Source organism: Maniola jurtina, chromosome 24 (genome assembly GCF_905333055.1).
Source record: "Maniola jurtina chromosome 24, ilManJurt1.1, whole genome shotgun sequence".
NCBI classification, from domain to species: domain Eukaryota; kingdom Metazoa; phylum Arthropoda; class Insecta; order Lepidoptera; family Nymphalidae; genus Maniola; species Maniola jurtina.
The window spans coordinates 8,639,837-8,665,644 of NC_060052.1; the positions used below are offsets into that span (position 1 = coordinate 8,639,837).

The 25,808-nt window shown below is 37.6% G+C and overlaps 1 protein-coding gene across 2 annotated transcripts in view; it reads left to right on the forward strand.

Moving 5' to 3' along the window:
- Positions 1-25,808, forward strand: part of LOC123877735 (ABC transporter G family member 23) — a 92,202-nt gene that overhangs the window by 16,622 nt on the left and 49,772 nt on the right. The window contains exon 2 of one of the 2 annotated variants that reach the window (XM_045924593.1): positions 763-826. In XM_045924593.1, the coding sequence (XP_045780549.1) occupies positions 768-826 (59 nt within the window). In that variant the 5' untranslated portion in view covers positions 763-767. Of the gene's footprint in view, positions 1-762; positions 827-8,467; positions 8,760-25,808 lie in introns of those variants that run through there. The other variant, XM_045924594.1, reaches the window with a different exon arrangement.

Genomic DNA, 25,808 nt, shown 5'->3' on the forward strand with positions numbered 1-25,808 from the left:
GATTGTATGAAGCGAGTGACGGAGGGAGCCCTGTTAAGTGATTATAACAATAATTTATTCATTTTCTTAGCACTACGCAATGCACGTACCTACTAACTAATGAATACCTAAGTACCTACTAACGTTGTACGATAATTTTCCTCGTAATTGTTATAATTGCATGTCGTAAGAGGTAATCGTCAGTCGATGAACAATGGAACCATGCAGGGCAAGATGGAAGTTGTTAGCTTTTTGTTACCTGTTAACCCTTTGTTGTTATTATTTATATTTTTAGGGTTCCATACCTCAAAAGGAAAAAATAAACCTTATAGGATCATTTTGTTGTCTGTCTGTCGTGTCTGTCAAGAAAAACGTATAGGATAAACTTCTTGTTGACCTAGGATCATGAAATTTGGCAAGTATATAGGTTTTAATTAATAGCGGTCTTATAGCACAAGTAAAGGAAAAGGTTCTGAAAACCGTGAAATTGTGGTTACTTACATCACAAAAAACATATCTAAATGTATTCATGAACTAATAAATTAGTATTTTCAGTTTTCAAAGTAAGATAACTATACCAAGTGGGGTATCATATGAAAAGGCTGTACATTCTAAAACAGATCTTTATTTATTTTTCTGCATATTAATTTTAATTTATCGTGCAAAATGTCGAAAAAATACCCGAGTACGGAACCCTCAGTGCGCGAGTCTGACTCGCACATGGCCGGTTTTTATTTTATAATGCCTATGCGTTGTTAATAATAAGTTTCGCTATTGTTTCAGGAAAGATGGCGGCGAAGGATTTCCGCTCAGAGCGAGTGAAGCAAATGTTCAGCTGGACTACAGCGTACGTATTTATACTAATCCATTTTATTAACAAATAATGCTGTTATTAATTATTGTACTTAACAATTATAATTACGAGGATTTTCCTTAGGTAAAGTAGGTCTACCACGTTTGCGATAGATATACGTAATCACACTAATATTATAAAGGAGAAAGTTTGTGTGTGTGTGTTTGTTACTCTTTCACGCAAAAACTACTGAACGGATTTGGCTAAAATTTGGAATGGAGATAGATAATATCCTGGATTAGCACATAGGCTACTTTTATCCCGGAAAATCAAAGAGTTCCCACGGGATTTTAAAAACCTAAATCCACGCGGACGAAGTCGTGGGCATCAGCTAGTCTATAAATAAAAATGAACTTCCGAACGAATGGACCAAATTGAATGATTCTTTTTTTGTTGTGTTCGTGATAGACAGACCAAGGTTTGTAAGAAAATAATTTTCTGGAAAAACAACGGGAAAGATAGTCCCCGCGGTTTTTTTGGAAAAACCACGGGAAAGACAGTTCCCGCGGGCAACAGCTAGTTTCAAACAAAAGCTGACCGAAAATGTGTCTACTTCGAGTTCGTTTTGTTTAGAGTAGAACCAAGGTCTGTACCCATACGCAGTCGAAATTCAACGGACATGTACGAAGCGATTTGCCTCCTCGTTTCTTATTCGAACCGTTCCGCTAGGATATGGAACGCCCTTCCATCAACGGTTTTCCCCTCCAATTATAATATTTAATTGTACCAAGACTCTAAGAGTGAATAGGCATTTTCTAGGCAAGGGCGTTTCATAGGCTGCATCGTCACTTGTTAGGTCTGATTAAAATCCGAATTTTAATCTGGCCCATCCAGTAGTTTGAGCTATGATACATCAGTCAGTCACCTTTACCACCCTTTACCTAAGTTTATATATTTAGATACTAGAGGATGAGAGTGGATTAAGGTTCTTAAAGATCCCGTGGGAACTGTTTGATTTACCGGGATAAAAAGTAGCCAATGTCCGTCCTCCGGATATAAGCTAACCCTGCCGAATTTCGTCAGAATCGGTTAAACTGTTGGGCCGTGAAAAGGTAGCAGACAAACAGGCAGACAGACAGATAGACAGACACACTTTCGCATTTATAATATTAGTAATATTAGTATGGATAACAGAGAACAGAATAATATTTTATTTTTACGGATACCACCTGGACTTGTTTAATGTGTTTCTTCCCATCGAAGTGGAAAAACCAGACTTTCGTACTCGTATTAGCTGGGGCGTAAATCCAGTTAGGTATAATAAATTATTATCATTTATCAAGCAACGTTCTGTCAATGTATGATGTTCTCTGAGAGTTTTTGAAACCAAATGAAATGAATTTATTAACCCCCGACCCAAAAAGAGGGGTGTTTTAAGTTTGACGAGTGTATCTGTCTGTGGCATCGTAGCTCCTAAACTAATGAACCAATTTTAATGAAGTTTTTTTTTTGTTTGAAAGGTGGCTTGATCGAGAGTGTTCTTAGCAATAATCCAAGAAAATCGGTTCAGCCGTTTGAAAGTTATCAGCTCTTTTCTAGTTATTACTTACTGTAACCTTCACCTGTCGGGGGTGTTACAATTTTTTAATTTACACTTGTTTATTTCATGTTGACAGCATGTGCCACTTAGTTATAAAGAAAGAGCCAGCGCGTGCCAGACCGTCATTATTTTATAAAAGCTGAAAGTTTCTCTGCGTATTGTCCCCAACACAGGAGAGAACGATCAGCGACTATGAAGTTTGAATTGTGGTGCCTTTGGGAGATAACAGGTAATAAAGGTGTAAAATCTCTTACGTCAAGTATCTAATCTTTTTATATGTTCTTCAGAATAGTATTAGAAATCACGTCTTGCAGTGCCAGACACTTATAGTGTCGTAGCAACCCCTTGCCAGACACCCTTAAACAGTCTAAGGGTGTCTGGCAGAGGGTTGCCACGACACTAAGTGCAACCCCCTGCCAGACTCCTTATTCTGAAGAAAATAAACAATAATTGACTTTATACTTTGACGTAAGAGATTTTACACCTTTATTACCTCCCAAAGTCATAATCCAAACTTCATAATCGCTGATCTTTCCTCCTTGTACTGGGGACAATACCTAGCCAGATGTCACAAATATATAGGTAGGTAGAGCCATAGGCCATAGGTGTAATGATAAATGAACAGACATAACATATGTCATGATGCAAGCGTTATAACTTATAAGATGCTGACCCGAGATGACGTAAGAGCTACTTTCGCGTGTACCCGACAACCTGACGATAGAGCCTAGTAACCTAGATTCAATATTTCCTCCACGCAATTTTCAACCTTAACGGCTTCTATTTTACATGCTTTTATTCAATCACCTACTGGTTTTTTAAATTACAGTTTTGATTTAATTTTTCTATCATCAGCGCCATCTGTTGACGTATGAGTAGTTTATTACGAATGCCACCTTGAATAAATCTAACTTACTATTTTTATATGACAGTGTTGTGATTGATTACTAGATGGCGTTAGTAGTTTTAAAATTGTCGGAGTAAAGTCCGAGCAGAAAATAATTGAAATTCAAAGATGAAATTATTGCCAGAAGAAATCATAATTCACGTAGGTTTACAAATATATACTTACCGGTTTGGTGTTAGTTCTTTGTGGTACTTAATTACGAGATAAAACAAAATTTAACCTTAAAAAAATTGAGTTATTTAAACCGCGAATATCTGGTCACATCATTAAAAAAAAAAAAAGTTTCATTTAAGTAAGATAACTATACCTACCAAGTGGGGTATCATTTGAAAGGGCTTTACCTGTACATTCTAAAACAGATTTTTATTTATTTTTATGCGTAATAGTTTTTTGATTTATCGTGCAAAATGTTGGAAAAAATACCCGGGTACGAAACCTTCAGTGCTTATACATATACGAAATTAAGTACTTATACATATGTACTTAATTAACAACTTAAGTATATACAAAAATAATACATCTACCTCGTGTTACATAAGCTAAATGGTTATGCTCTCGCCGGGAATCGAATCCATTACCATTGCCATTTCAAACCCCTATTTTTTTTTAATATTCACTATAGGTAAGCGCTTGACCACAATCACACCTGATGGAAAGTGATGATGTGGTCTAAGATGGGACGCGTTTACCTAGAAGGTATTTTACCCCCTAAGGAGTTGAATTTTTAAAAATCCTTAGTGCATGTATAGCTATTTTCATGCCTCAGCCCGATCCGTCCAAAAGTTTTAACTAATGCGTTGCTAGATCAGTTAGTCAGTCAGTCCGTTTTCTTTTTTTTTTTTTTTTTTCTTTCTCGTCTGGCTTTTACAATGATTAGCCAATGTCAAGTTGTAGTTATTTGTAACAAGTTATCTAAACTATACAAGTATGGACCCCGTCTGTGCCGGCGCTCGCCGACATACGCACGGCGCCCCCTTAGAGCGCTTTCCAGTCAGTTTTAACAAAAAAAAACACTCCAAAAAGTCACAACACGCGCGCCAGCAAACGCCACCACAGACGAAGTCGTCCGTTTTCTTTTACATGTGTGTAGCATATTTACTTACATATTTAGACCTGTCAGTCAGTCAGTCCGTTTTCTTTTATTTATATTAGGACTATGGACTCACATAATATTTAGATTGATGAATTTTCTCATTTATTGTTGAAACAAAATTACTTAAATGTAATTACTTAATAATACTTACACAAATAATAGACCGACCTCATGTTACATAAGCTAAATAGTTATGCTCTCGCCGGGAATCGAATCCATTGCCTCACGCTCATTTCCACAGTTTGGAACGCAGCCAGAAAGCGGAAACGCAATAACGCGTGCATGTCATTAGGTAGGTATTCATTATGTTTACAAGCATGTTCATTTTTTAGGGTTCCGTCAAATATATAAAACTCCAGATTCATAATCTCAGGCAAAATTCATTATTGTATTCACAAGTTAGCCCTTTACTTCGGTCCCACCTAATGGTAAGTGATGATGCAGTCTAATATAGAAGCGGGCTTATTTTGGAAGGACAGCCACCACACACGGTCCTTTGCCTTTCTCATCCACCCACTTCCCACTACCTTCTAAAGGTATCCCACAATCTAAGGTAATCCCACACTGCGACTGCTGATACGTTCTCCACTCCAGAACACGTCTGCCCCGGCGGCCATCGGTTCTGCGACAGACATGATCTGATTACTACTTCAACTAACTAATTCGCCCGGGATGCCCGCGACTTCGTCCGCGTGGATTTAGGATTTTAAAGATCCCGTGGGAACTGTTTGATTTTCCGGGATAAAAAGTTGCCTATGTCAATTACAGGGACGCAAGCTACCTCGGTACCAAACATACAAATCGCTTAAGCGGATGAGTTTTTGGGAATCCCGTGGAACTCTGATTTTCCGGTAGGTGTGCCTATGTCCGTCCCCGGGATGTAAGCTAACCGTGTATCTTTCGTCAGAATCGGTTAAACAGAAAAGGTAGCAGACAGACAGGTAGACACACTTTCGCATTTATAATATTAGTATGGACTATGGACCTATACTTTTTGTGGCGCCAAATAAACAATTGTTGTTTCTTTCCTTCTTGTTAAAGATTTTCGTCTTAAGGCTTTGGGGTATCGACGAATTTGACGTAATTTTTTGCCCAGCCTAGCTGTATACTTCTGTTTACGTATATTGTTTTGCAGTAATTTGATCCTGAGTAAACTTATAGTAACCACAGTAAACACTTATTTAGTTACGCTTGTTTTGTCATCACAATAACATGTTTTTAACATGCAACCGGCTTACCTACCTAGGTAGCTATGTGTAGTACAAACAAAATATAAAAACTTGATATGAATGCATGATATTTAATTACATACCATACTAGAGACCCGCCTCGGCTTTGTCGGGTGCAATTTACGAACTATGAAGATTTTCCAAAAAACCGGCCAAGTCGGACTCGCGCCCTGAGGGTTCCATACTCAGGCATTTTTTTCGACATTTTGCACGGTAAATCAAAAACTATTATGCATAAAAATAAATAAAAATCCGTTTTAGAATGTACAGATAAAACCCTTACATATGATACCCCACTTGGTATAGTTATCTTACTTTGATTTAAACACATTTTAATTTTTTTTTAATGGTGTAACCACAAATTCACAGTTTTCGGATTTATTCCTTTACTTGTGCCATAAGACTTACCTACCTGCCAAATTTCATGATTCTAGGTCAACTGAAGTACCCTATAGGTTTCTTGACAGACACGACGGAAGGACGGACGACAGACCGACAGATAGATAGACAGACAGACAACAAAGTGATCCTATGAGATTTCCGATTTTCCTTTTGAGGTACGGAACTCTAAAAAAAAACTTTCGTGTGCGAAAGATTTTTCGTAATGATTACGAAATCAGCCAAATCGGTTCTCATACATGGTTTTTCATACATGCGACAATTAGGGGTTGCTTAGGGGTTGAATTTTGAAAAATCTTTTCTTAGCGGATGTCTAGTGTCTACGTCATAATAGCTATCTAGGTACATGCCGAATTCCAGCCCGATTCGACCAGTAGTTTGAGGCGTGCGTTGATAGATCAGTCAGTCAGTCAGGCAGCTTTTTTTATACATATATTTAGGGTTGATTTTTCAATCGTCAAATACCTTTTATCTGAGGAATAAATTATTTAAGTTTTGCCAGATTTCCTATATTGAATAAATGATTCATTCATTCAGCTGGCCATCTGTGGATTGGCAGACTCCAAACACTTGGAGAGTACCTACCTACTTAGTGCATAGGTACCCGAAAAATATTATCCCCTTCTGATGCAGATAGGTAAAAACAAAAAGCAATATAAACTGTATTCCAAGAAAATGTCATAAAAGTTAACCTCTTACAATACCTAATCTCACGGCAAAACTAGTTTTTTATCCTCGGTTTAACTTTAACGAGTAGACTCTTGAACTATAACCCGAAATTACTTGAGCCTCGGTTAAACAGAAACCATTAAGCTTGGAACTTAGATGATATAAACTGTTAATGTTTTTCATCATCTCGATTCATTGCCGGCCCACTAATGAGCACGGGTCTCGTCTCAGAATAAGTAGGCTTTGGTAATATGTCTGCCAAGCTGGAATCGTCAAAAGCATCTACCACAGGCATTCCGAACCAGTGGTAGATGCTTTTGATTATTCGAAGTACTTGTAAAAGTCTAATTGAATAAAAAAAAATTGAATTTTAAATTTCTGGCCTAGTGCGAATTGGCATACTTCTCAACCTTTGATAACAATGATATTAGGTATGGAGAACTCAGTTCTCAGAGTTTCTCTAAGTTTTGAGTTCTGGAGAACTCAGAACTCAAAACTTAGTTTTCATTGAATACATAATATTATAATCATTGCACTTATTTTGTTAATATCTATAAAATTGAAGAATTATTATTAATATAAATAAAATAGAATTGTCTGTCTGTAAATTCGAAATAACTATGGTTATTTGAACTGTATCATAACTGAATCACACGTTTTTAAAATTTTTGTCTGTCTGTCTGTTCGAAGTGGCTAATTTTCGGAACGGCTGAACCTATTTTGACGCAACTTTCACAGACAAGTAGAGAATTAACTACCCAGTACCCACCCACTTCCCAGTCCAATGGGTTGAAGGTCGTCCCACAATGCGCTTGTGGAACACGTCTGCCCATGGTATCTGCCCCAGTGGGCATCGGTGTGATAAGCTATTTGGGTCACCATAGATCAAAGAATTAGCCAGCTGAAGTGGCAGTGGACAGACCATGCCTGTCGCAGAAAAATCGTTTTCTTACGAGGTATTTAATCGAATACTATAATTATTCATTGAAACTGGTAAACGTAAAAGGCGCGGAACGCCCTTTAGAAGGCTATGTTTCCGGCCACTCATAATTTGTGTAGGTACCATTACCTTCAAGGCAAGAGTAAAATATCAATACGTATTTATAACCTGTAGGTTCACCGCTTACTTATGGGCCTCATAAAAAGGCTCAGTCACTCAGCGAGCTGGAGAGGCGCTTGCAATTTCTTCTACGTGATCAGAAATGAGAAGATCTGTAGAAGAACCAGTGTAATCCGTTGAGCTAGGGGTTTTTAAATTCAGATACAGGTTCTAGCCCTTGGCTACAATCTCATCTGGTGGTAAGTCTAAGATGGAAGCGGGCTAACTTTGAAGGGGTTTGGCAGTTTTTATATACCCAGTATCGATTCTTATCTCACAAATTAGTCGATACTAGAAATAATTTCGTAAACTGGACCCTTTCAAGTAAAGATTTTTATATAAACCTGTGAGGATGACACTGCCATTGGCGCAATTAAAGTGCCATAAGCCTACTTTGTCATATTAGTTTACAAATTGCGAAAAACCAAATTAAAATTGAATTTCGCGGGCAGACCCGTCTCATGCCTTTTAAGCGAATTTTTGGCAAAATTCCCGAAAAATACTAAGTACAAGGAAGTTCTTGGTCAGGTTACCAGGCGGTCATGAGTTTTCAGAGATGCCTTATTAATTGTGTGAGTGCGTAGCCTAGCCCAACAATTAAACAATGGAAGAATGTCTGTGGCAACGTAAAAAACCCAGCAAGTTCACTTTTGAGTTGCCGAAACGGCTTGCGTCATCACATCAGCATTGCGAGCAGGACTGGCCGTCGAGACAGCCGCCTTTGCCTCGAGTCCATTGAAAAAGAAAAGAAACAGCTTGAAACAGAACGTAGACCAGTCCGCAGCGAACCGCGTGTCGATTCGCACGTCAATTTAAAATTCGAACGCGGTTAAAAATCGCGCGACTTAATTAGAAAGTTCTTTTTTCAATTCGATTTTTGCAACGACTTTAGAAAAAACAAAAATCGCGCACGCGTGTGTGTTTTTAGTGTTTTTTTCTGTGTGTTAGTGTTGAGTGTGTGTGTTGGAGGGAGAAGTACAATGCTAATAACGTAAGTTGGTCTAGACTCTAGACGTGATTATCCTAGTAATTAATGGATTGAAGTTTAGATTTTATGGTCTATTGCATTGTGGAGTGGTCGGTTGCGTTCAATTTAGTGAGCAACAGCTGGGTAAAGCTCCCTCCTCCTCTCTCTTATAAGAGAGTTCTCTTGTAGGAGAGAGATAGAGCTAAGACGGACTACGCTGAAATCCTAGAATTTTCCGTGGATGCGATACGCAGGAAAATAGGTTCACTAACGGTTTTTTCCTTTTATCAATAAAGCTCATCCTTTAATTTTAATAAATCAGAGATTTGAAATCATTTACTTAGACTTTAGACGGATATGTTGAAAACCTAGGATCAAAGCCTCAATAGCTCAACGGATAAGGAGCGGACTGAATTCCGAAAGGTCGGCGGTTCAAACCTCACCCGTTATTGTCGTACGTACTCTACTCTACGCTTAGTTGGAGGGGAAAGGGGAATTTCAGTCATGATTAACATGGCCAATATTTTTTTTTAAAAAGAAGAATTTTCTGCGTGTGCACGAAAATATCGCCCCCTCTCATTATTTTCCTTATTCGTAAATCGCCAATGAAACGCCCAATCCCTTATTTTCTTATCTGTCTTATATGTCAAATATTTAGTAACTCTCTTCTTATAATAAATTAACACAGGTTCGGGAAAATTCTTTTAAAATGTTGATATAGACGGAAATTAGTTATTCATACATATATCAAATCTTTGAAAAGAGCAACCGCCGAGTTTCTTGCTGGTTCTTTTCTGTAGGAATGGCATTCCGAACCAGTGGTAGATGCATTTGACGATTCAAAAGTACCTACTCGTAAAAGTTTAATTGAATAAAAATATTTAGAATTTTGAATTCCGCTTATTTCGTTTATTCACCCTAAAAACCCCACTCTAGGGTGTATGCTCGGGAACTCTCCAACCCGAGCGGGGTGGATTAACGGAATTTGTTAGTTCGGGATGGAAAGACAGATACGCGTTTACGAGTATTCACCCTAGGGAGGCTGTTATAGGGTGGATAAACGGAATAGAGAAGTTCGTTTTAATAAGTGCGTAGGTTGTTTTATTAACCTCCGACCCAAAAAGAGAGGTGTTATAAGTTTGACGTGTGTATCTGTGTATCTGTCTGTGGTATCGTAGCTCCTAAACTAATGAACCGATTTTAATTTAGTTTTTTTGTTTCAAAGGTGGCTTGACCAGGAGTGTTCTTAGCTATAATCCAAGAAAATCGGTTCAGCCGTTTGAAAGTTATCAGCTCTTTCCTAGTTACTGCAACCTTCACTTGTCGGGGGTGTTATACATTTTTAATTTACACTTGTCCATATACCTACTAGGTACCTAACTTAGGATTATATTACATAGAATATGGATCTGTTTTAATGCACAAACGCCTTTAAGAGCTACAGTTGCGTGGCATAATGCTCTTAACTATAAATAATCGCGACTTACAACAATCTCGGAGTAAATTCTAGAAAATAATGAATATTTCAATTCTCGGGCAATTTTGAAAAACGTTTCTACTAACTCTGTTGATTGTTGGACGATTACTTACAATTTACAATACTGTAAGCAGTAAGCTTCATCTTGTAGCCATGATTTTCGTTTTGATTGATTTCCTAGTCAGTTTAAATAACAAACATGTTTCCTTTACCAATAAAACTTAAGAGAGGTTTCTTTAGCGCGCTCCTTAGTGATTTCCATCTTCCACTTCCTCTATAAGAGATCTCTACCAGTGACCCTTGGCAGTGCGAGAGGTTGTAAAGGGAGTTGAATAGGTACAGCAAAGATAGACAGTATATCCATGAAAAAATTGCTTAATAGATATTATGTTACATTATATGCATAATATAGGTACCTATATTTTTCACAGATTAAGTACCTACTTTAAGTAAGATAGCTAGTGTTATTTATGAAAAGGGTTTTCACGTGATTTTTCGCACGCTACAAGTAAAATGGTCCATCCCTAGTAAAAAGCTGCTAGTTTAACTACGGAACCCCAATATTGGTACGACCCTTAATTACCCGAAGGGGCAATTAACCTTGATCATTCGAGAATTCATTTGCACTTATTGAATTGAATGGATAAATGTTTCCAATGATTGATCCATTAAAATAATGATTTAAATCTAATTCAATGTAATAAAATAAGTACATACTTATAAGATGTGAAAAAAAACCGGCCAAGTGCGAGTCAGACTCGCGCACCGAGGGTTGCGTACTCGGGTATTTTGCACGATAAATCAAAAACTATTATGCATAAAAATAAATGAAAATCCGTTTTGGAATGTACAGGTAAAGCGCTTTCATATGATACCTCACTTGGTATAGTTATCTTACTTTGCAAATTGAAATATTAATCATTAGATTGACATGGACACATTTTTACTTTTTTTTTTGTAATTCAACCACACCACCGGCAAAGTCGTGTCATCAAGCGATTTAGCGTTTCGGTACGATGCCGTGTAGAATCCAAAGGGTTTAATAAAAACTGCCTTCCAGGTTAGCCCGCTTCCATCTTAGACTGCATCATTACTTACCACCAGGTGAGACTGCAGTCAAGGGCTAACCTGTATCTGAATAAATTAAAAATTCAAGGGTTATTTGTCCGGAATAAGCAAATAAAAGTTTTCATTATACGCGTAACAATTTTAACACCTTATCGTATTAACCAATCAGCGCAGTGGGCTAGAAATGTGAATATTTGCTATAACAAGTTCGGTATGACATGGTTCCGTTATATAAATACATATCAATGCTAGCAACCATTAAGGCGTAACAATATACGTCGGCATTTATAATTAGCCTCCCCTCCACTCTGAATATAACCTTCGTGGTATGTATTAAAACCCCTATTTTAGCTCCTCAGGGGAAACATTTTGGAAAATTCTTTTCTAGCGGATGCCTGCGTCATAATAGCTATCTGCATGCCTTTCAGCCCGATTCGTCCAGTATTTGAGCTTTGCGTTGATAAATCAGTTTACTAGTCCCCCTTTTCATTAAAATATAAATATATTTAGGTAGATACTTTTTACCTAAGACCACCTGACGAAGGTCCCTATCCCGTGGGAATTTCGAAAAAAGTCTTTATTCGCTGTCTACATTATAAAGTGAACATTTTTGCATAATTTCAGTTTTCTAGGTCCAAGCGTTTCTCCTTATTCCCTATCCCCTGGGAATTCTGAAAGAGCCGGCCTTATTCCTGGTCTACATTAAATTTGTACCTAAAGGGAAGCTTTCTAGGTCCAAAGGCATTAATGAGTCAGTCATTAAGGTAGTCAGGACTTTTCTTTTTATTTTATGAAAAAATTAAAAATAAATTATCCGCTTATATTATTAGCAATAAGAGGCCCGCCCCGGCTACGCACGGGTAGCTCATTACAATTTTTGTAGGGATTTCTAATTTCTTTTCAAATAAAATATAGCCTATGTTATTCAGGAATAATGTAGCTTTCTAGGTTCAGTAGTTCCTGAGTTTTCTCCCTACAAACAAACTTAAAAAAAAACTTCACTTCTTTATAATATTAGTATAGGAGGGCCATTTAGTTGAAATAAAATTATACTTTGACCACAATCAATAATTTATTCATCGCGACGCCGACGTCAAAAAAATGCCAGAAACAATTGACATATCCAATTTGGACAGAACCAGAAATACGAGGTCAAAAAATAGTACTGCCGACCTTGGCTTTACTCAGACACCTGAGGTTCAAGGGTTCACAGACAAAATAACCTTAAAATGTAATTATGGTGACCAAAAACCGCTTTGACTCGAATAAATTACTCTTTAAGCACTGCAATTTTGTAACATTTGCGAAATGACGCTTCTTTTTTCATAAAGATGGCTGCATGATTGGGATTGACACTATCATTGCAATTATCTTTTATTTATATCTTGATTACAATTAAATATTCAAGGATATACCTAAACACAGAGAAAGAGGTTTAATCCATACTTATAAGAAGCATTGATACTAGTACTAAGCCTGTCTCCTTGCTATCATCAGTAACGACATAGTTTATTATTTAATTTATGTATTTATATGTATACTTATATACATTTGTAGTCGTATGTATGTCAATTGTGTTTGTTTTTCACACTATCACACTAATAATATTATAAAGGCGAAAGTTTGTATGTGTGTGTGTGTGTGTGTGTGTGTGTGTATGTTTGTTACTCCTTCACGCAAAAACTACTGGACGGATTTGGCTGAAATTTGGAATGAAGATAGATAATATCCTGGATTAGCACATAGGCTACTTTTTATCCCGGAAAATCAAAGAGTTCCCACGGGATTTCGAGAAACCTTAATCCACGCGGGCGAAGCCGCGGGCATCGGCTAGTAATATTATAAAGGCGAAAGTTTGTATGTGTGTGTGTGTGTGTGTGTTTGTGTATGTTTGTTACTCCTTCACGCAAAAACTACTGAACGGGTTTCGCTAAAATTTAGAATGGAGATAGATAATATCCTGGATTAGCACATAGGCTACTTTTTATCCCGGAAAATCAAAGAGTTCCCACGGGATTTCGAAAAACCTAAATCCACGCGGACGAAGACGGGCATCGGCTAGTTATTAATAAGTATGTTAATTGTCATGTTATTTGTGATTTGTAGTGTAATAAAGTAATATTTGACATATCGTCGATTCAGGATCAAACCGGGAGTTCCCTCACTCTAGTTCACTCTGTCAAAAGTACTATAAACCTTACTTTTGACATGACATAGAAAAAACATGGCGAATACATTCCTATATGCGTCCACAGCTGGACATAGGCCTTTCCAAGAGCGCGCCACCAAACACGGTCCTCTGCCTTCCTCATCCACCCGCTCCCCGCCACCTTGTCCAGGTCATCGGTCCAACGGGCTGGTGGTCGTCCCACACTACGCTTACCCGAACGCGGTCTCCCCTGCAGAACACATCTGCCCCATCGGAATTCAGCCATGACAGACATGACCTGCCCATTGCCACTTCCGCTTGCTAATCCTTTGAGCTATGGCACAAAATTTACGCACTAAGTATAATGTCATTGGTTAAATCCTTAAATCCACATAGGAAACGCCCACGGCCGCTAATTAATGCGGTTTGTGTTTAAATATTGTATCAATATCAATCAAATAATTAGGCAAGCTAACCTTGCAAGTTTCAATACATATTTACGTTTAGAATGATAATTATGCTTCCACGTAGGTGTGATTCACTTGGTATTTTTTACCTTATTGAATTAGTAGCTTCTGGGTTTCTTATTCTATAATTCATATGTGTACCTAAAAAATACAACATACATCCTTCACACGACCATAAGTCATAGTCTAAATATACAAGTGTAAATTAAAAATTTATAACACTCTCGACAAGTAAAGGTTACAGTAACTAGAAAAGAGCTGATAACTTTCAAACGGCTGAACCGATTTTCTTGGATTATGGCTAAGAAAACTCTCGATCAAGCCACCTTTCAAACAAATAAAACTATATTAAAATCGGTTCATTAGTTTAGGAACTACGATACTACAGACAGATACACAGATACACACGTCAAACTTATAACACTCCTCTTTTTGGGTCGGGGGCATTAAAAAGGAAAAGTTGACAGACTGATCTATTAACGCACAGCTCAAACTACTGGACGGATCAGGCTGAAATTCGGCATACAGATAGCTATTATGACGTAGACATCCGCTAAAAAAGGATTTTTGAAATGTCAACCCCTAAGGGGGTAAAATAGGCGTTTGAAATTTGTGTAGTCCACGCGGACGAAGCTGTGGGAATAAGCTAGTATATATGTTTATAATGAATATCACACAATAGTTTAAGCGCTAGAACTTATGTGCATATAAAATGTTATTTACCATCAAGTGTGCGAGTGTACATTGACATAGTTATGTAATAGAGAACGTGCTCTGTGCTCTGATTAACCACGATCTGGCATCTTAGATAAAACTGAAAGTGCGTTTGTTACAATATTACTTTTATGATCTTATTCTGGAAAATACTTTATATCTAAATCTAACAAAATGATCAACACTCAGCTCAAACTACTGGACGGATCGGGCTGAAAGGCATGCACATAGCTATTATGACGTAGATATCCCACAAGAAAGGATTTTTGAAAATTCAACGCTTAAGGGGGTAAAATAGGGTTGTAACGAAGTCGCGAACATAAGCTAGTAAGATATAATTCGCCTTTACTACGGGGATGGTTCTAAGGAGTTATTTGACCTTGTTCCACCTTCTAAAAATAACCGAATACGGGACCCTCGGTGTGCTAGTCCGACTCGCACTTGGCTGGTGTTTTTTTAAGTGTATACTGTATTCTTACGCTATGTAATTTTGTTAATAATAAAGATTGTTTTCAATTAAAATTTCATTCAATTATTCAAATGAGAACCAAACTACGTTTGTATGGAGATAATGAAGATGACACCACTGTTAAACAAATAAAAATAAATATTATCATAAGTTGTTGAAGTGGTTATTTATACAAAATAACGAGTCATCTCAGTTAAAAGCAATTGCATTGACGTCAGGTGCAGAAAAACAACTACAGACATGCTTTTTTTTACTTTCATTAGTAAAAAATAGTATAGTTATATTTGTTTCAATTTTTAGAGTACCATACTCGAAGGGTGCCAACCGGGCCCCTTTTACTAAGACTCCGCTGTCCGTCCGTCTGTCTCTCAACGGGCTGTAACTCATGAAACGTAATAGGTATTGCTGATATTTTCACGGAGTGTCGTATCTATTACTACTGGTGCTAAACAAATAAACAACCAAGATGGTGAATTTCAAAATGGTCGCCATACAAAGAAAAAAAATACCTACTATTTGTTCATGAACACATTTTCATTTTTTTTTGTGTTGTAACTACACTTTCACGGTTTTCGGATTTTTTGCTTTACTTGTGCTATAAGACCTCCCTACCTGCCAAATTTCTTGTATCTAGGTCAACGGGAACTACCCTATAGGTTTTCTTGATAGACACGACAGACGGACAGACAGACAGACAACAAAGTTGTCCTATGAGGGTTCTGTTTTTCCTTTTGAGTTACGGAACCCTGAAAACAGCGTATAGGTAAATAAATACCAGAGCATGAGGAAGTGTCAGCGTGGCGATCGCACGCACGTGTAATTTACGAGGTTATAGTGTACCAGCATACCTACCTGATTATAAATATTATCATTAACTTCTAGCTAATGCCCGCGACTTCTTCCGCGTGATATTAGGTTTGAAAAGTCCCGTCGCATCGATCCGTTGTCATTGAGACCTGATTGAAGGAGAAAACTGCATCTTTTATTCAAAATCATACTAAACTTTGATTAATCATGGGCAAAAACTCATAATTCAAAAAAATTCAAAATTCAAAATGTTTTTATTCAATTAGACCTTTACAAGTACTTTCGAATCGTCAAAAGCATCTACCACTGGTTCGGAATGCCTTTCCTACCGAGAAGAACCAGCAAGAAACTCGGCGGTTGCTCTTTTCAAAGATTTGATATACAATATTATGCCATGTATAAAAGCAATTGAAGTCCTGCGCATTGCTGGAGCATATAGTTTTATAGGTTAGCTTTGGAGTCTTAGTGCAAAGAAATTTTTACGAGACATTTCACCGCGTTTAATAGCCTTATCGGGTGACAGTAGGGCTGGCTCATTCTTTGCGCAACGGATCAGCCTGGCTGTCCAACGCGGAAATGCAGCCAGTATTCTTGGCACCATTCCACGCGGGCATGATTTGTATAGTAATTAGATAAGGCTAGCTTTAAGTTTTATTGTAATATTTTCAATAAAAAAAAAAAAAGAAATAACGTTAGCTTTTATGGTAATACGCAAAAGAGCAACAGCCAAAACAGCAGAACAATATGCTAGAGATCACGGCCTTAAATATAATGTTAGAATGACGCAGATGATGGTTTTCCGTGCAGAGGAGAGGATCCCGTCGGTTTTCTTAGATGGAGTTCCTGTAGAAAGGGTGGCGCAATTCAGGTATCTGGGGCATATTTTAACTGAGGATCTACGTGACAACCAAGACATGGAACGAGAAAGAAGGGCTTTGTCTGTTCGGTGCAACATGCTCGCACGCAGATTTGCGCGGTGTAGTTCTGAGGCGAAGCTGACACTGTTCAGAGCATATTGTCAATGCTTTTACACGTGTCAGCTTTGGGTCAACTGCACCGCAAGTGCACGTAGCAGCATCAGAGTGCAGTATAATAACGCATACCGTATTCTGATGAAACTGCCTAAATACTGCAGCGCGTCGGGCATGTTTGCTGACGCCAAAGTGCCCGATTATTTCGCGATTATTAGATCTCGGGTTGCGGCTTTCTGGTTCCGCATCCGCAATTCTCAGAACGAGATCCTCAGGGTATGCTCTGAGTGTCCTGAAAATCGCATACCAAAGTACTGGCTTGCCGTGCATCGTGGCAACAACCGTAAATAATAATACATTACAACGAACCTCCCATCGGAGGCTTATTTTTATTTTACTCTTGTATTCTATTCTATTTTATTTTATATTTAAGAAATGGGTGTAAAAAAAAATTGCCTGAAAAATAAACTATTATTAAAACCTAACTCTGCACTACCGAGCAAATCACTTTCGATGCTAGTTCCCATAGGAAAGACATCAACGCGCGCGCATCACTGTTTCCCAAAAATATTCCAAATAGTTTGTTATTTCTTAACCACATGAAAAGTTTAATTTTTCTTGTTCTTTAGGTTAATAATATTTTATTCTACGACTCTTGTTTTCAATGCACGTGTGCCCGGGGTAGGTACCCCTACTATTAGGTATAGGTTTTCTTGACAGACGGACAGACAACAAAGTGATCCTGTCGGGGTTCCTTTTTCCTTTTGCGGTACGGAACCTCAATAATAAACAAAAGTCGCTGGTGCAATGCAAAATACTGTATTATAATATCATTGCACTTTTTTTACTTTCACGCGTCTTTAGGTATTTCCCCGATGCAATCCGTGTAACATCATTAGTGTATGTACAGGATTTTCCTCAGAGATTCAATGGGGTTAATGATCTTTATGTAATGCGACCGATTTTTACGCTATCGTGACGTCATTTTTTTTTTAAAATGAGAAGTTCATATAAACCAAAATGCAGCATATGCTATGCATGAATGGTTTTGGGACATTCCAATTGGGATGGTGCTTACTTATGTGAAAAATAAATTATTTCTTAACTAATTCGTTTAGTAGTTTTTACGTCAAAGAGTAACCAATATTACACCAATAATGTAGAGTTACAAGTGTATAAATTAAAAATTTATAACACCCCGACAAGTGAAGGTTACAGTAACTAGAAAAGAGCTGATAACTTTCAAACGGCTGAACCGATTTTCTTGGATTATAGCTAAGAACACTCTCGATCAAGCCACCTTTCAAACAAAAAAAAAACTAAATTAAAATCGGTTCATTAGTTTAGGAGCTACGATGCCACAGACAGATACACAGATACACACGTCAAACTTATAACGCCCCTCTTTTTGGGTCGGGGGTTAAAAATGACGCGTGAAAAGTCTGGACTGTACTCAATAATATCTCGAATACATATGTCATCACTGACAACACATAATATTGTTCGAAGACTATGGATCTTCAGGCACTGAGTTTTTATAATTAACTCATTCATCATTCAACGTGAATAAAGATAACTGTGATTGTAACTAGTGAGGTAGGTAAAGTCTGTTCGCTTAGATACGGCCGCCTTTGTAGCGCGCCGCCTTGCGACGAAAAAAAATAGTATTCTATTTTATTCTCAGAATATACTGTAAAAAATAATAAAATAAAAGATAATAAGAGCTATAATAAATAAAAATAATAAAATAATAAGAGCTCCTGCGTGTGTACCGACACTATCTAAGTGAACAGACTATATGTAAGATGGAAAAGTGAGCTATTGTTAAAATTTCCCATACTTCATGATTATGACCTATCAAACAACAATGGATATTACGTATCTATTCATACATACAAATAGCTAACCTAACTGTTACGTGGATTTAGTTTTCCTTAGTTTGCTGAAAATACAAATAACAGAAAGCATCATGGAGAAACGCGTAAGCGACTTTCCCGGCGCTTTAGACTTTCTGGAGTTAGGTTTTTCACTCGCATAGTAGCATTTTTTTAGTAAAAATAGCGAGCAAACGGGCAGGCGGGCCACCTGATGTTAAGTGATTACCGCCGCCCATAAACATTTCACTGTGTTTGCTGATTTTAAATATTTTAAGAAAATTAATGAAAATTTAGATAAATCATTAGATAAATAGAGTTCCCGCGGGATTTTCAAAAACCTAAATTCACGCGGACGATGTCGCGGATGTCATCTATATACTTACATAGTTATAAAATTTTAATAAATGTTGGAATTTTACATTATAATGTACAATTACGTTTCCAAAGTATTTCTACATGTGTATATTTTCCCATAGAAACTCAGGAAAACACATGTATCACTTAGCAATCAATTAGCATTCCATGCAAGCACGCATGCAAGAGCTAGTATGCAAATAATGTGCAAGCAGGGACCTTGCGGGAAGCGACCTCCTACGTATAAGGCACAAGGTCTCATGGTTTGGTCAATCTTATACTATTTGCTCCAAACGGTGAGGCCTTCGACTTTTATTGGTAAGATTCTTAGAAACGCAAATAAACTTAATCTATATGTTAATGAATATGTAATAAAATCGGGCTGATGGTGTTTGGGTCACAAATCAATACAAAAATTAAATTGTGTCGATTAAGCAGTCAAAATATTAATGTATTTAAAAATAGGGTAGACAGTGCGTCGCTGCGCATGTAATATCCGCTATGTATTTTTTTAGGATTTTTGGTTTTGATGTCAATTTGTTTGGTTTTAAAAGGCGATAGGAGCTCTATTATAGTAGTTTAGTAGGAATAGGAACCTACATGTAGAAACCCGTTTTTTAACCACCGACCCAAAAAGAGGGGTATTATAAGATTGACGTGTGTATCTGTGTATCTGTCTGTGGCATCGTAGCTCCTAAAATAATGAATCGATTTTAATTTAGTTTTTTTTTATTTGAAAGGTGGCTTGATCGAGAGTGTTCTTAGCTATAATCCAAGAAAATCAGTTCAGCCGCTTGATAGTTATCAGCTATATTCTAGTTACTGTAAGCTTCACTTGTCGGGGGTGTTATAAATTTTTAATTTACACTTGTGCACTTGTTGGCATGTATGGTAGTTCAAGAGATAATCTTTTTAGCTATGATCTAAAAGTAAAGCCGAGTTTCTTGCTGGTTCTTCTCGGTAGGAACGTTTTTCCGAACCAGTTTTCTCATTCAAAACTATAGTTCATCATTTCAAGACTGGTTCGTCATTTAAAACTGGTTTATTTGAATAAAAATATATTCTATTATATTTTAAAAAGCATATTTTTTCAAGGTTCATAAGTTTAAGAGTCTCCTGAAAACTTTCACGTAGCGGAATTTTCATGCGCAGCGAAGCAGTGCCTTGTGGTCTATATGGAGTACAAGTAGCTAACAACCACACAATATTATACCGTAGGGTGTATAAATGTTGTAATAGAAGAGTGTATGCATACGGACGGGTGTCGCAACCGCCAAGGTTAGAGAAAACCGGCGGCCTTAGCTATATCGGAAGATGTTGGAAAGGTGAACTCTACAATAATATTACCTTGCCTAATGATTGTTGAACAATATTTAGAAAAATCGGTCAAGTGCGTGACTGACTTGCACATGAAGGGTTCCGTACTATCGTTCAAAAAATAACACTTTTTTTTAAATTTTATGGCGGCCATTTTGAAGTTTTTATTATTTGTTGTATATAGCAGCGATAGAAATACATATTCTGTGAAGATTGCAACTCTCTAAATATTACGGTTAGCGAGATAGAGCCCGCTAACAGACAGACGGACGGACAGTAGAGGCTTAGTTATAGGGTCCCGCTGTCTCTCTCGAATTTTTTCGTTATGTGCGTTAATAATAACTCAAACTACTGCACGGATCAGGCTGAAATTCGGCATGCAGATAGCAATTATGGTGTAGACATCCGCTAAGAAAGGGTTTTTGAAAATTTTAACCCTTGGTGGGTAAAATAGGGGTTTGAAATTTGTGTAGTCCTCCCCTATAAAGTCGCGGACATAGCCTAGATATCTATAAAATCTAGAATTAACATTCTAATACCTATTTGTTATATGGTTCGGAGGAAAATGACGACACACGGACACTCCTTAGTACATAAAGTAAGAAACACATTTTTGGAAGTTATCAAATTGTAAACATATTTTTGTGCAAATACATTTAAAGTTGAAAAGCTTTGGTGGAAAAGAATTTAATGTAGCTAAGGTTCACACTCATTAAAACGAGGGAAGGCGTGCTAAGGATGCGAGCTAGGCATTTTAGAAACCTATTCCTAAATAGGCATCGATGAAAACAAAGACAACTGGCTTGCAAATTACGATTGCAAATCTGTTTGTGCCAAGGGCAACCAATGTAGAGTGGATTCAATCACTCTTCAGTTGGCGCACGTTTGCCCCAATGTTGGCGCTGTCTTCAAACGATTGGACCAACGAATCTTATGTAAGTTTCGATGTGTGACCCAGTGGCATAGATATTTTTATGGCAAGGTTCAAGTTTGGACGTAAAATTATTTATTACGTACAGGTTTCGTTGTACGTAATTAAAGTCTAGTATTATATATGTTATTTTTACGTGATAGCTGAGTTGTTTTTTCCTTATTACTTTTGAAAAATGTGTTAATGTATAAAATGCAGGCTTATGTCTGAGAGTTTGAAAGCACACTTAAAGTCTGTATGTTACCTAAGCGCGCTCCATCTTAGGCTGCATCATCACTTGCCAGCAAGTCTAATTGCAGCCAAGCGCTAATCTATAAAAAAAAAAAAAATCCGACCAACTGCAATACGCTTGTACACTGAGGGTACCATCGTACAAGTTTTTTTTATTTTTTTTTATTAATTTGACATGGTGGCCATTTTTAAAATACTGTTTGTTGTTAAAGCGGCAATAGAAAATAAAAATTCGTAAGTTAGTATGTAAGTTATGGTATTTTTGAAAATACTATAACTTTCACTTTGTGAAAATTTCAACTCTCTACTACACGTTACTTTTCATGAGATACAGGCTACAGCCCGCTGACAGACAGACAAACGGACGGACGGACAGGCGGACAGATGGACGGACACTTGAGGCTTAGTAATAGGGTCTCGTTGGAACCCTTCGTTTACGGAACCCTAAAAAGTAGGTCGTCTAATTGAAAATCTAATTAAATAATGCCTTATAGATAATAATTAGACAACATTGAGACACAGGCCCAAATTAAAAAGCATAACTACTTCCACTACCGTCCTTAATTTGACCATTAATCAAAATCCACCGTTGTTTCAACTCACACAGAGTTCATAATCGGATATCAGATTAATCTTTTCATATTCTCTTAGAATTCCAACTCTATTGTGATGGTAATAGAGTCGTAATTTGTTCGGCGTCTGTGATGCAATAGGTACCATCATTATGTCATGTTACAGCGAATTCGACTCTTGCGCAAGTAGGTGCAAGTAGGTCATGATCTCGTCAGGTATTTCTGCTTAACTTCCGTTTTGCGAGAAAGTAACTTTTCAGTTTATTGGGTTTTGCACGTGGGTAATTTTTTTTAAATCGAACTGGAGTTTAATTATCTGGGACTGGTCTGGTCTGGTGGGCGCACTGAAATGGACATAATTCAAATATATGGGAGGCTTTGGCCTTGGCTAGTTACCACCCTACCAGCAAAGCTGTGCCGCCAAGCGATTCAGCGTTCCGGTACGATGCTGTGTAGAAACCAAAGGCCTTATGGGTTTGATAAAAATTGCCATACCCTTCCAAGTTAGCCCGCTTCCATCTTAGACTGCATCTCACTTACCACCAAGTTATAGATTGCAGTCAATTTACCATTTATGTGAGCTAAGGAAAAATAGGTGATATTATATTAATTAATACCTCATTGACATTTTAACCACACAGTTAACACTTTTTATAACATTAAGCAATAAGTTTTAATGTCAGTATTATTGAGAGACCTACGGTGTTTCCGGTTTTATTTTCACGTCGATTCATTCTTTGATGTTGCAATTTCTAAAGGTATAGCCGCAGGCAAAGCTTTTTAAAGTAGGTACAGTCAGCAACAAAGGTAGGTTTGCACCCGCCAGTACAAGCGAATATGGACGGGTGCAAACTGCAAACCTAGCTTTGTTGCTGACTATACCTATAATGACTATAAATGAAAATCTGGCCAAGTGCGACTCGGATTTTCACACGAAGGGTTCCGTGCCATGGTAGAAGAAATAACACTTTTTAATTTTCATGCCGGCTATTTTGAGATTTTTATTATTTTGTTATTATAGCGGCGATAGAAATACACATTCTGTGTAAATTTCAACTCTCTACCTATTACGATTCATGAGATACAGCCCACTGACAGACGGATAGACGGACAGCGGAGTCTTAATAATAGGGTCCCGTTGGCACCCTTCGGGTACGGAACTCTAAAAATTCTTACATGCCTAACAAATGAACAATAAATCAATTAGATATTGTGAGTTAAATGTGTGCTCTTTATTTTCAGTTGTATCACTATTCTTACGGATGGCACGTTTGGTTACAGATTCTTTAGATAACAATGATAGCAATTTACGTGACGAAGGAGAAATTATAAAAAAATAACTGAGTGAAATATGAAAATATAGAAAATAATTTCATATTTGTGCCTTTTGGGGTGGAGACCATGGGCTCTTGGGGTGAGGATGCCAGACCCTTTTTAACCAACTTCAAAGAAAAAGGTTCTCAATTCGTTGGAATCTTTTTTTAGGCCTGTCTCGTTGAGCATATTAGTCAGCATCAGCATATTAAGTCTGGCTATTCAACGAGGTAACGCGTCCAAACATATAACATTACTAGCTACGCCCGCGACTTCGTTCGTGTAGATTTAGGTTTTTCAAAATCCCTCTTTGATTTTCCGGGGTAAAAAGTAGCCTATGTGCTAATCCAGGATATTATTTATCTCCATTCTGAGTTTCAGCCAAATCCGTCCAGTAGTTTTTGCGTGAAGGAGTAACAAACATACACACACACACACACACACACACACATACACACACACTTTCGCCTTTATAATATTAGCGTGAAGTGTGATAACAACAAATACTTACTTACTAAAAATTTTACTCTATCTACATCTCTCATTCTTTGATTAAAACACCGATTAAGAAGCTACGATTTATTAATTGATATGAATACTAATTGTTACTTTAACGTCAGGATGAATGATGATTCATAAAACTAATTTCAATAAAAACACTAATTACTTAAGCTTTAATTAAGGTCATTATACTTTGTTCATAATTAAGGTGAAATGAGTAATTCCTGGTAGGATATAAAAATAATGTTAATTATTATATTCCTATACTAGAGTGGGTTAGGTGATAGCCGAGTGATTGATACGTCGACCCTTTGGGGGTCTGGGATCCAAAAAATTGTTTTTGAGTTAGTGTCGCCAAAAGCGTAATAATTTTCAAAAACGAAAAAAAATACTTCGCATGTATGAAACTCGCTACGTAGAACAGAACGTAGTAGAACCAAGGTTATTGATTAATTTTTTCGTTTGGTCCTACAAATAGCAAACTTTATAGAAAAATCAGTTTTTCTAAACTCAATAAATAGCGATAACTCACAATTCACAAACTCAGTACATGTAACTAGCAGTTTCAGACAAAGGACGCTAGAATAGCTAATAACTTAGTAAACAAACAGCAGAATTTCCTAGCATACTTACTTAGTGGGTAAATGTTATGTATCAACTAAGCAGGCATGGTTGTTATAGGTATATATTATCATATATGCTAGGCATATGACATATAGGTCTACTACATACCTACCTATAACAATTGAAGTCTGGTTTTCAGAGTTACGTACCCGAGGAGAGTCAAAGAAAGCCTATGACAAAGCCTCCGCTGTCCGTCCGTCCGTCAGCGGGCGGTATCTCGTGAACCGTAATAGGTAGAGAGTTCAGAATTTCACAGAATGTGTATGTCTATTGCCACTATGACACTTGACACTAATATTATAAAGGCGAAAGTGTGTGTGTGTGTGTGTGTGTGTGTGTGTGTGTGTGTGTGTGTGTGTGTGTGTGTGTGTGTGTGTGTGTGTGTGTGTGTGTGTGTGTGTATGTTTGTTACTCCTTCACGCAAAACTACTAGACGGATTTGGCTGGGAATGGAGATAGATAATATCCTGGATTAGCACGTAGGCTACTTTTTTCCCGGAAAATCACAGAGTTTCCACGGGATTTTGAAAAACCTAAATCCACGCGGCCGAAGTCGCGGGCATCAGCTAGTGTCAAATATTAGGCTTCTTTCTTTCTCCTCTCTGGGCTGGTTTCCGCACTTAAACGTTGCCGTCTGTTGTGCGTGCGTTGCCCCTTCCCGCCGAAGTCTTCACTTCAGCCATCCAAGCTCGCTCCAGAAGCCGAGTAGGCCGCCCAGGTTGAAAATATTAGGCTACGGTGATGTGACATCATAGAAAAACGCCTGCCAGTGACATCGACGCCTCGTTTTGTTAGAAGTTCCATAACTGTCGTTTATAGTACTGCAGTACACTTTTTGATTGTCCATTGTTGGATTTGTATGGTGATGTAAGTACTTAGATGTAACAGAACCCTTCGTATGTGAGTCCGACTCGCACTTGACCGATTTTTAAGTCTAATTTGCTTGTTTGTCCATCATGTCACTACTTCGTTATTACTATGTGCATGTGATTGTTCGTAGACTATACCTATAGATGTAACATTACGTAGACAACAATAAAGCCTCCTTCCTGATTCTCACTGCTCATTACTGCACGACACAGTTCTTGCTTCTCATGTGGTTCTTGAAGCTGCGATAACTTAGTGGTTAGAACTCTTAATCGGAAGTCGGGGGTTCGATCCCGGACACGCACCTCTAACTTTACAGTTATGTACGGTGAAGGAAAACATCGTGAGGAAACCTGCATAACT